Source organism: Kogia breviceps, chromosome 11 (genome assembly GCF_026419965.1).
Source record: "Kogia breviceps isolate mKogBre1 chromosome 11, mKogBre1 haplotype 1, whole genome shotgun sequence".
NCBI lineage: Eukaryota > Metazoa > Chordata > Mammalia > Artiodactyla > Physeteridae > Kogia > Kogia breviceps.
In genome coordinates this window covers 5,291,972-5,304,155 of record NC_081320.1, presented here as the reverse complement: position 1 = coordinate 5,304,155, position 12,184 = coordinate 5,291,972, and the positions used below count along the sequence as shown (strand labels likewise).

General features: G+C 47.9%; 1 protein-coding gene across 1 annotated transcript in view; it reads left to right on the top strand.

The window, feature by feature from the left end:
- Nucleotides 1-11,814, top strand: part of IL1R2 (interleukin 1 receptor type 2) — a 35,816-nt gene extending 24,002 nt beyond the window's left edge. The window contains exons 5-9 of the mRNA XM_059079485.2: nucleotides 2,354-2,525; nucleotides 4,877-4,939; nucleotides 6,802-6,937; nucleotides 8,348-8,490; nucleotides 11,287-11,814. Coding sequence (XP_058935468.1) covers nucleotides 2,354-2,525; nucleotides 4,877-4,939; nucleotides 6,802-6,937; nucleotides 8,348-8,490; nucleotides 11,287-11,453 — 681 coding nt within the window. The 3' untranslated portion in view covers nucleotides 11,454-11,814. The remainder of the gene's footprint in view (nucleotides 1-2,353; nucleotides 2,526-4,876; nucleotides 4,940-6,801; nucleotides 6,938-8,347; nucleotides 8,491-11,286) is intronic.
- The last annotated feature ends 370 nt before the right edge of the window (nucleotides 11,815-12,184 follow it).

The window sequence follows — 12,184 nt, the reverse complement described above, 5'->3', positions numbered from 1 at the left end:
TTTTCGTGGGGCAACGGCAGAGTTGAATAGTTGAACAGAGGCCACGTGTACCGTAGGCCTAAAATACTTACTCTCTGGCCCTTTACAGAAAAAGTTGCTGACTCCTGATATACACCATAGATTGATACTGAAAAGTACAGTTATTTGTTTAAAAATGGATAGAAACTAACCCTTTAATCAAAAAAATCGGTTGACCAGTTGACTGGTATTCTAACTACAAGATATCTATAGGATGTCAATTTAATATTGGAAACCTTTAAATGATTTTCGGAGAAAGTAAGCAGCCAGCTTCTATGCGTCAGTCTCTGCCCAATTATGGAGCTCTTGGTTTTGTAAGAGCATTAAAAGGTCAAGTGAGGGGTTTTACCGTAGAGGAAAGAGCACAGGTTCTGGGGTTGACCAGTCTGAATTGGAAACCCTGCTTCTTCACTGACCTTTTGTATAGCCTTGGTCAGTAATTTTACCTCTTAAACCTGTTCCCTCGGGTGGACAAGGGTATCATGGTGGCGCTTAATGATAATATTTGTTCCCGTCCTAAGAATGCTAATCATTACTGAGCATGTTCTGTGTACAAGTCTGCTCTAAACTCCCTGACATGAACCCAGTGCAGTAGGGGTTGTTAATATCTCCATTTTGCAGATTAGGAAACAGAGACTGGAAATGTAAGGAATGTGCTGAAGGTCATGCAGCTGGTAGAGGGTGAAGCCAAACCTCTGACCCCGGAGGCCAGAACCCACACATCCCTGCCCCACGGGGGAGACCTGGGGGCTCGTAGGCCCTGGAATAATTGTGCTGCTGGGCCCTGTCTGTCTTTTTCCATATTTGATCACTCATGTTGGGAACAATGAAATCTCTTTCTTTAATTAAATACTTTGTACAATTAGACTTCATGAGCTATGTGGTTGACAAACTATTCCAGTTATGCCTGGGTTCTCATTCAGAAAAAGTCTCTGAAATGACTCAAGGTTTTATATATATATGGCTATTGCAATCATCATTTTTTTAAAAGGCATTTCTTTTTTTAAAAATTTATTTATTCATTTTTGGCTGTGTTGGGTCCTCATTGCTGCACACGGGCTTTCTCTAGTTGCTGCAAGCAGGGGATACTCTTCATTGCAGTGCACGGGCTTCTCATTGCGGTGGCTTCTCTTGTTGCAGAGCATGGGCGCTAGGTGCGTGGCCCTCAGTAGTTGTGGCACATGGGCTCAGTAGTTGTGACACACAGGCCCAGCTGCTCCGTGGCATGTGGAATCTTCCTGGACCAGGGATCGAACCTGTGTCCCCTGCATTGGCAGGTGGACTCTCAATCACTGCACCATTAGGGAAGCCCCGCAATCATCATGGTTTTGAAAGAGATGTTCCTGAGAACATTTAGTGCTCATGAGGGTGTGTTCTCTGTTACTGGAGACCTCCCTCTTCAGGGTCTGCTCTGTAGAATGCACAGTGCCTTTTGTCCTTACAGGAAGTGTGGTCTCATGTCTCACATTTATTTTTTAAAATAAATTTATTTGTTTTTGGCTATGTTGGTTCTTTGTTGCTGTGCTCAGGCTTTCTCTAGTTGTGGGGAGCAGGGGCTACTCTTCGTTGTGGTGTGCGGGCTTCTCATTGCGGTGGCTTCTCTTGTTGTGGAGCATGGGCTCTAGGCACGTGGGCTTCAGTAGTTGTGGCACGTGGGCTCAGTAGTTGTGGCTCGTGGGCTCAGTAGTTGTGGCTCGTGGGCTCTAGAGCTCAGGCTCAGTAGTTGTGGCACAGGGGCTTAGTTGCTCCGCGGCATGTGGGATCTTCCCGGACCAGGGCTCAAACCTGTGTCCCATACCCTGGCAGGTGGATTCCTAACCACTGTGCCACCTGGGAAGCCCCACATTTATTTTTGTCTTACAAATTTTTCTCTGTCTCTACTGACTCCTAAAATTGAGATGATTTTTAAAGTGATTACTGCAACATCAATTCTTCTGAGCATTGTTCTCCAAGTTGCCATGACTACATCATAGCACTCCTTTCTGGATGTTTCCCAAGGTCTATAGGTAGCTGTTATGCCATGAATATGTTTATATTTGAATCGCCTACTTTGTCAAAGAAGATAGTTTCTCTTTTTCCCATTGTGCCAAAGCAAATGTGCTTTAAACATTCTGGTTAAACAAACCCAGTCATTCTGTGTTATATGCTAACAAACTTCCCCTCCTAAAAATACAGTTAAAAGCATGTCCCAAAGGACAATATTTGCAAAGTAAATATCAGAGAGATTCTTGGATTGCAAATTCAACAGTGATGGATAATACATACCAATGCTGTTCATAATTTTTGAGATGTCAGTTAAGATATAGCGTAACTTTGAAAAACATTTTCTCTTAAGGATTCTGTCCCTTTGGATCAAGACAACGAGAAATTTCTAAGTGTGAGGGGAACTCGCTTACTGGTAAACAATGTGTCTCTGGAGGATGCGGGATATTATCGGTGTGCCATGACGTTTGCCCACAGAGGCAGGCAATACAACATCACCAGGAATATCAAAGTCCGTGTTAAGAGTGAGTACTTGCCATCAAGGTACCTCTGCACCCTGGTTCAGCAGCAAGCGTGCAAGGAAAAAATTAGGGTTCCCATAGAATTCTTTGAATGTCTTTGGTGTGAAAGGAAAACAGATATGGGAACTCACTAGGCATCAGGCTTCTGAGATGCGTAGGACACTTGGAAAGATAGGAAGCAGGGTGTTTTTATGAGGAACGGTGAATCCCTGGGTAGTGGACAGGGTTCCGAGTCTGAGGCTAAAACATGCACCACTAGAGGGAGCCAAACAGTGGTTCTCTTGGAAGGTCTCTCTGGAAGGTCCCTTTGGAAGGCTTGCACCTCCAGGGCCAGCTATCAGGACGCGGTTGCCATAACTCTGTGTGTAATTCTAGGATACTAGGATCTTATTGGATTTTTCAGTGAGAAGGCTATGCATTGGCTTATGTGGTGAAAACTGCCCTTTCCTGGTCTTTCCCAAGCAGGTCTAGTTACCCTTGAAACCAGGATTTTAAATAGTGAGGGATCTCATTGGTTTAAATGAGTTCTACCTGAAAATAATGTTGTGAACAGTACCGATTAGCATGTCAAGTTTATCCACTGTTTCCTCCATGCCTCCTACGCGTGGGACATCAAGCTTGGTGCAAAGGGCACACAAGTGATGCAGTTCTGGCGCCTGCCCTGGAAAGTGTGGCGCTTCTCTTTGTTTTATACACTGAGTAACTACACAACTGGAGTCTTTTAAGGGCATTTCAGAGAGCTTTGGAGCTATATAAGGTTCCATAATTGGTCTGTGAGGGGAAAGACTTTTTTCTCCCGGAGAATCCAGAGATTCAGTTTTACTACAGGGAAAATCGTGTCTCCCATGAATGGAAATCTCTAGATTATTTTCTTTTAACGTCTTGTGAAGATTCATTCACATCAACCCCTTGCTCCCGCACAGCGGGGACCCCTGAGAATCCCGGGACTTGGAAGGGGCCCCGAATTATCCCGCTCATGTGATACTGCACGGGAGCACTAGGGGGCGCCAACCTACATGTAATCCCGTGTCCGGACCGCACTGTGTCTCAGCCGTTCTCAGAGGGTGGTCCTCGGCCAGCGGCCCCGGTGGCGGCAGCATCACCTGGGTACTCATCAGACCTGCGAAATCTCAGGCCCCATCCCAGACCTGCTGAATCAGAAACGACGAGCAGTCTGCGTTTAACACTCCCACCGCCCCCGTGTGGGTGATGCACCCTGGAATTTGGACCCATGGACGTCTGAACGTCTCGTCCTTGGGGCGTTCTTCTCCCCAGCCTCTGTGCAGCAGCGCTGTGACCGTGAGGGGAGGGAAAAGCTCCCGGTCATGGCGGAGAAGCTGGCTGCTCCCTGGGCTCCCCTGGGAGGCTGCATAACGCTTACTCCTGTGAGCGTTTCAAATGCTCTTCAGTGGGGCTTCCCTGGTGGCGCAGTGGTTGAGAATCCGCCTGCCGATGCAGGAGACACGGGTTCGTGCCCTGGTCCGGGAAGATCCCACATGCCGCGGAGCAACTAAGCCCGTGAGCCATGGCCGCTGAGCCTGCGCGTCCGGAGTCTGTGCTCCGCAACGGGAGAGGCCACAACAGTGAGAGGCCCGCATACCGCAAAAAAAAAAAAAAAAAAAAAAAAAAAAAATGCTCTTCAGTGGAAGAGGTGAGGATGAGGCAGAGCTCCTCGTCCACCCCCATAACCTGTCCTTTCTGCTCCAGTTCAGATGCCCGGTTTCTTCCGGCTGCTGGGAGACCTGCCTCTCAGGGAGCTGGGTTCCACTCCCCCCCCCCCCCAAAGAGTCAATCACCTCAACTAAAAAGCCCCGGTGGCCAATCTGGGTTAGTCTTGTTTATCACCCAGTATGGGGTCAGCATCACGAACAGGTGGCTCTGGAGCCCCTGTGCCTTTTTAATTTTTTCTTTCTTTGGAAGCTACGCCAGGATTCTGTGGCAGGCGCATGGGATGGGAGGGAGGGAGGGAGGGAGTGGGGAGAGCTGCTTTAGGGCGAGGAGCCTTTGGGGCGAGACCTAGCCTGTGGACACCGTGAGCGTTCCTGTTAAGGACTCATTCAGGAAGCCAGGAGCGGAATGGTTAATTGTTACCACAGAGCGGAGAACATCTGCTCGTGGAATGTGTGTTTAACTGGGGCTCCTTCCAGTCGTATCTCTTCTGGGAAAAGCATTGGCCAAAGAGGCTCAATTTCGTGGAGAGCCGGTTTCCTTTGCCAGACGAAAGCCAAGTCTCACAATGGCTGGCCCTCCTGTAAAGGATAATTTAGTTAATTAGCTAAACAATAGACCCTGACCCTCAGCTTTTGCAGTGAAGGCTTTCCCAGCTGAATCTCTTTGCCTCGTATCTTTCTCAGAAAGAGAAGAGGAGACCATCCCGGTGATCATCTCCCCCCACCAGACCATCTCAGCTTCTCTGGGTAAGGACCGCGTCACCCACCTGGATGTCTGCAGTCCCAGAGCTGGGGCCCCAGGACCCCCGTGTCACCGACTGCGTCTGCCGTGGGGTTTGCAGGTCCCCTTACCCCCGCGGGAAATAGCAAAGGAGAGGGAACATTTCCCTTTACCAAATACTGTCAGTGGTGGCGTTATCTGAAAACATGGACACTTTGCTTCTTGAAGACCCTGACTATGAAAATCTCAGTGCAAAAATCAGAGCATTCTAGAAGCTGTTGTTAACTGCATGAGAGGATTAAGTCACGATGCCCCAGGAAGTCAGCACCTGTGGTGTATTTAAAATAATTCACTTTCCCAATACTTGGCTGATGCTCAGCATTTCCCCAAGACTCCGACTCTGCCCCAGATGTCCCCCCCCCCCAACAGTTTCTTATCGCCAAAACAGCTGGTCAACGGCTCAAGGGAGTTCGTGAAAGTGCATGGCAGAGGTTTTCACCATCCTGGCCAGCACGCACTTTCTTATTGAGCACTGCTAAGTCTGATAAAATGCCACTCAATGCAACATCCACCCCGTGGGGAGGTCTTCTTTCTCCCAATTTCTAGAAGGAAAAGCTGCCCAGGGGGTCACTGGCTCAGTATCTGTCAAAAAGCCATAGTCGGGTCTGGCTGGGGTTCAGACTCAGGCCTGTGTGTCTGTGAGGTCTGTACCTTTTCTGTGTGTCTGTTTTTATATAGTGGTTTTGTAGGTCTTATGCTCATTTATTAAAGCCTGGCTGCAGAGTCCTGTCTATCTACATATCATCTATCTATCTATCTATCATCTGTTATCTATCTAACCATCCATCTATCCATCTAACATCTATTATCTATCTATCTGTCATCTATCTATTATCTATCTGTTATCTATCTGCCTACCTACCTACCCCTTTTGTCTGGTGTTTGGGCTGACATTTTAAACTTTAATTGGTGGTCACGGAGAAGAAGGGCTCTTGCACAGACTCCGGCATTGCTACCTGACACCTGAGTTGCAGTTCCCGACAGCTGCCTTGCCTCCTGGAAGCTTGGGGAAGTGGGGACCCGGGTTAGTGCTGACTAGAGCCCCAGCAGCCCTGCTCCTCTGTGTTCCCCAGCCCAGTGGAGCTGAGTCTCCCGCCCTGTTGTTTCGCATGCACTGATGTGCCTGGCAGAGTCATATGAGGCCAGAACGAATGGGCTGCTTTTGGCTGAGAAATCTTTAAGGTCATAAGGGATGCGAAGGCGAAGAAAAGCGGGCTTTCTGAGCCTGAAGCAGCCACAGGTGCGTGAAAGCACACACCTGGGAAGGATTTTTTCATTTATTCCCCCTCCTCCCCTTTGGTGACTAAAAAAAAAAAAAAAACAACATAGTGAGTGAGGCAGGGGACCTAGGACCATCATATTGTCCCACTGTAAAAGGCACCATTCATGTAAAACACGGTGGCTTTTGAAAGGATTCATCCTAAATGAACATGACCAGGGATGGAGAGCTCCTAGGGGAAACAGGAGAGCAGAGACCAGCAGTGGGCAAAGAGACAGAATCCTCTGGATTCTGGATCTGGATTTTTGGCCGCAAGAAGAGTAAACTGTGGAAGAAGGCAGCTCCGGAATTCAGAATGCTCTGTAGGAGCCGAGTGGCCTTGGGGGACGCCATCTGCCCCTGGGTTTCCATCTGCCCCGGGGACCAGTGGATGGAGCCGGAGCCCCTTGGTAAACACCGAGGCTCTGGGTGAAATTTCTTTCCTTCTAAGAAAAGAATTGGTGAGGGTGTCTGAAAAGAGGGGGAGAGATCCACCGCTCAGATCTGCTGATGTGACCCCGTCCCCTGGCTGGGTTCCGACGTTTGACGGGCTGCGTCTTGCTGTCACAGGGTCGAGACTGACGATCCCGTGTAAGGTGTTTCTGGGAGCTGGCATACGCGCAACCACCTTGATGTGGTGGACCGCCGACGGCACACGCGTAGAGGATGCCTACCGGGGGGCCCGCGTGACCGAGGGGCAGCGCCAGTAAGTGGGAGAAGGTCTTCCTCATCCCCTGGGCAGAGCCGTTGTGAACCCCCTGTAGACTCCTCTTCCGTGTAGAGACAGTGTCCCAGCCAACCCATCGATATGACACACACACCACATTACAGATATATATGTATATTTTATTCTACTCCGTTGGAGTTTTAGCATCTTAAACATTGGCTTTTGCTAAGAATCACCAACTGGTCTTGAGAATCAAGCCTTCTCTCTAAAGCTATGAGCTGCAGCCTACTACTTGACATTGGTGTTGCCTCTTCTAACTGTTTAATTAGATAATTCTTCTTTGAGCATTGCACAGTCAAACATTCACAGCCCTTAAAACGACTCTGAAACTTAGCCACGGGATTCGAGAGCTGCCTCTGCTTCCTTCCAGTCTCTAAGGAAGGTTACTCTGAAAGAAAGCCAGGATTCTGTCCTCGTAAGCCCTCATCTCCTGGAAATATTTTCTCACTCTGAAAGTAGAACAATCAGGCCCTGTAAATGGAAACCATGTGCGTGTGAGGAAGGCAGACCCCTTCAATGTTCCAAATTACAAAGTGTTTTTAAAATTATAGTTTCAGTACTCTGAAGTTGCCTGGACTTTTGCTGGCCCAATTTTTTTCTTTTTGGAAAGGCCTATCAAAAAAGGCCTCTCTGGATGCAATTTAGTGGATAGAAATTATGTGTGGTTAGTGCAACTGTTTGCTTGCCAATCCTGATTGTGAAGTGCTAGGACAGAACTCACACGCTGCGTGTCAGCTTTACTCATACTCTCTGTTTGCTTAAAGGAGCCTATTTTCCTCCCATAGGTTAAAAAAAAAAAAAATAGTCCTAGTGGATCCACATCCACGATATTTTTATTCATGCTCACAGATCGTAGTGAAGCATCTTCAGTTTCCTACAACATTGCAGATGGCAGTGCTGTTGATTAGAGACCCCTCCATTGCGGCCCATCTGCAGCCCTTGGATGTGAACTTGAGTTTCTGGAGTGAGAGCTGGCAGTGAGTGGAGATGAGAGTAGACACCGCGGAGGACAGGATTCCTGGAAACTCCCTGCCCTCCAGTATGCAAATGATTTCTTGGTGATACAGTCCAATTTCCCAAAACTAGACATTTCTATTCCTGCTACTGGTTCTTTGTTCATCAAGGGCCTTAAAAAGTGATTTCTCCCCCATTATCCGAACTAAACTGACTCGTTGTCCCAAGTATCCTATCATAGTGACCAGCGTCTTCAGAGTCACCCTTACCTTCAGGAACAGGCTTAGAAATTCTCCCAAATAGGTAACAAATATAATCGCAAGTGCCCCTAACTTGGTAAATCGTGACGTCAATTCAAGCACAGTGGGGCCTTGAGAATGTGTAGGTGTCTATGTTGAAAAGACTTTATGTTTAACTAAGTGTTTTCTCACTTAGGGAATACTCAGAAAATAATGAGAATTACATTGAAGTGCCACTGATTTTTGATCCAGTCATAAGAGAGGATTTGCACACGGATTTTAAATGTGTTGTCCGTAATACAATGAGTTTCCAGATGCTTCGTACCACAGTCAAAGAAGGTATGCATTTGGGGGACATTAAAGGGAAAAACTATGTGTTGGATGCTCTGTGGATGCTCAATAAAGCCCCTGCTGCTCCGGGTGATTACCTAGGGGGGCCCGTGAGTTTCCCGTTAGTGCAGCACAGAAAGCAAATCTCTCTTTTTATTTGTTTTTTGTTTGTTTGGTTGGGGTTTTTTTGCGGTACGCGGGCCTCTCACCGCTGTGGCCCCTCCCGTTGCGGAGAACAGGCCGCGGACGCGCAGGCCCAGCGGCCACGGCTCACGGGCCCAGCCGCTCCGCGGCACGTGGGATCTTCCCGGACCGGGGCACGAACCCGCGTCCCCTGCATCGGCAGGCGGACTCTCAACCACTGCGCCGTCAGGGAAGCCCCAAATCTCTCATTTTTTTATGACTTTTTTGGTAGGGAGGAGGCTGGCTTTCAGAGATTATACTCAAAGAAAAATTTAAACAGGAAGCTGATTTTTTTTGGAAAAAAGATAAAATGGTTCTGCGATAGATTTAAAAACAACCCGTGTCCTCTAGTGGTTCTGCCTGGGTCAGCGGGACCAGCTCCGCTTTCACGACCCCTCAAGGCGGGTGGAATGCTTTTTATCCCGAGGTTGAGAGATTTCATCCTCCAAGAGCTGGGAACCGGAAGGTACGGCAGGGCTCAGGCAGCTTTAGGGTTAAAGCCATCAGTCATCAGGAGATCAAGTATAAGGCTGTAGCCAAACGAACCCAGTGCTCACGGAAGGACATTTACAAAAGAAAAGAAAAGCCTGCCTTACCATTTTGACAAATCGATTTCTTCTCAGTGTTTGAGCGCTGAGCAGGAAAGGGAGACGTGGGTGACGTAGTCTGTCGACAGCCCGCAGGATAAGAAGGGAAGAGACAAAACGATCCCTACCGGGAACCTTACCCTGCCCGCTGGGCCGCCTGCACAATCAATAAACACAAACGGCCCCACATATTCCGTGTTTGCAGGGGAGGCAGCTGCAGACAAGCCTTTAGTTGGAAAGCTGAGAATTCGTGTAAGCCTCCGGGCAGGAATGACAGCACGATATAACTTCTCTCCGACCGTGGTCCATGCATACCAGCATCCCTGACTTGAGCCACTAGTTGAAAATGCAGATTCCTAGGCTCACCCCCAGATCTACCCAGTCAGATTCTCTGGGGTGAGGCCAAAGGCTGCAATTTCGCAAGCTCCTTTCATGTTAAAGTTTGAGAACCGTTGCCCTAGGACACACGCAGCGGCTGACGTCCCAGATCATTTCCATGAGCGGGTTGGTGGTGGTCCAAACTTGGAAATGGAGGGTTCCACAGAAAGTGGGGCCCACCGCTGAGCTTCAGAAGAGTGACCCCAAAGAAGCCGTGCTTTGTCTGCTCCTGATGCTGGGAACCTGCAAATATTTCTAAGACGTGAGCCCCGACCCTGCATGTCCTTCGCCGGGTTGGCCATGACTGATCACAGAGGGCACAGCTCAAAGCCTTTCACCAGGGCTGAGAGGTGCCTCCAAATGGCTGCTCCGCAAATTAAAGCTTCCCTCGTTTCTAAGCCTTGAGGGATTTTAAGGTGTAAGAATCTGGAGAAATTGTCTGAGATTGTGCTGATTCCTGAACGCCTGCACAGACTAAGATAAATAGTAGCTTAAAAATGTAGAATACTCTAGCCTCATCATCCATGCGCTTGTTAACTTTTTTAGATTTAATTTTTATTATATATTAGAGTAGAGTTGATTTACAATGTTCTGTTAGTTTCAGGTGCACAGCAAAGTGAATCAGTTATACATATACATATGTCTGCTCTTTTTCAGATTCTTTTCCCATATAGGTCATTACAGAGTATTGAGCAGAGTTCCCTGTGCTCTACAGTAGGTCCTTCTTGGTTACCGGTTTTATATATAGTAGTGTGTATATGTCAGTCCCAAACTCCTAAGTTATCCCTCCTCCTCAACACTTGTTAACTTTTTATCCATACTTCCTATATTTTCTAAAATAAATTAATTTTTAAATTTATCTTATTTTTGGCTGGGTTAGGTATCTTCGTTGCTGCATGCAGGCTTTCACTAGTTGCGGCGAGCGGGGACTACTCTTCGTTGCGGTGCGCGGGCTTCTCATTGCGGTGGCTTCTCTTGCTGCGGAGCACGGGCTCTAGGCACTCGGGCTTCAGTAGTTGTGGCACGTGGGCTCGGTAGTTGTGGCGCACGGGCTTAGTTGCTGCACGGCATGTGGGATCTTCCTGGACCAGGGATCGAACCCGTGTCCCCTGCGCTGGCAGGCGGATTCTTAACCACTGCGCCACCAGGGATTGCTTCCTATATTTTCATAACACAGAGATGCCAAGGAGTAGAATATAAAATAGCTGGATCCAAGCGATAATCTTGACACCTAAAGCTCCTTTATTCAAAGTTTTTCTTTTCCTTTGTTGCTTTACTGGCTCCTCGTGACACCCATGCTCATGGAACAGGGCAAATTATGTGCTGGCCACGTCACAGTCAGCTAGCAGAGACCTAGACAGGCATCTTATTGTACACAGCCCAACGGGTAGAACAAAATTAGACCATCGACACCTGCCCACCCCCCAACTCTGCATTGCTTCTCTCCAATGGATATTTGTCCTACCCTGCTCGTTTGCCTAATGCCACAGGTATCATTCTCAAGTATCCTTGATCTTGGTGTAAGACATACTTTCTGAAAATCAGTACATATTTATTAGAAGTGACAAACACCACTTCCTTCTCTGTAAAGTGCACGGCAATGTCCTATTTGGTGGTAGGAGCGTGTTCACCCCTCACATGTCTGTTCTTTCTACAGCTGCCACATTCTCCTGGAAGATTACTCTGGCCCCCCTTTCCCTCATCTTCTTGGTTTTGGGGGGAATATGGACGCACAGACGGTGTAAGCGCAAAACTGGAAAAGCCTATGGTTTGATGGAGTTCAAGACCAACCATCACATTCTCAATCCTATCCAAGTAAAATAAAGGAAACAGGGCTTCCCTGATGGCGCAGCGGTTGAGAGTCTGCCTGCCGATGCAGGGGACGCGGGTTCGTGCCCTGGTCCGGGAGGATCCCACGTGCCGCGGAGCGGCTGGGCCCGTGCGCCACAACTGCTGAGCCTGCGCGTCCGGAGCCTGTGCTCTGCAACAAGAGAGGCCGCGACAGTGAGAGGCCCGCGTACCTCGATGAAGAGTGGCCCCCGCTTGCCACAACTAGAGAAAGCCCACGCACAGAAACGAAGACCCAACACAGCCAAAATAAATAATTAATAAAAACTCCTACCCCCAACATCTTTTAAAAAAAAAAAAAATATGATGGCTAAATAAGCTTCACTGGGCACTTTTAAAAGAAAAAAAAAATAAAGGAAATAAAATAGTTCAAATCAAACGATGTCCTTTCTTCCGGAAGCAGCCCTGTTTTTTGAGGGATGCCGTTCTTTTCCTCAGTTGTTTAACAGAGCTGCTGTGTTTATAGTGGGTTTATAGTAAAAGACTGGAGTGGGCATGTAAAGTTTATTCTGAAACTGAATCACGGGAGCCAATGTGCACATGGGTGGGCGGGAGGTGCTCTTTGAATAAGAGGTGAAAAACGCCTAAATGAGTTTTGGAATTCATTCATTCATTTCACAAAAATGTGCTAAAAGTCTACTTTAGCTATACTCTATGGCAGGTGTTATAGCTACAAAGATAAAGACATGGTTTTCCTTTCGGGAAGG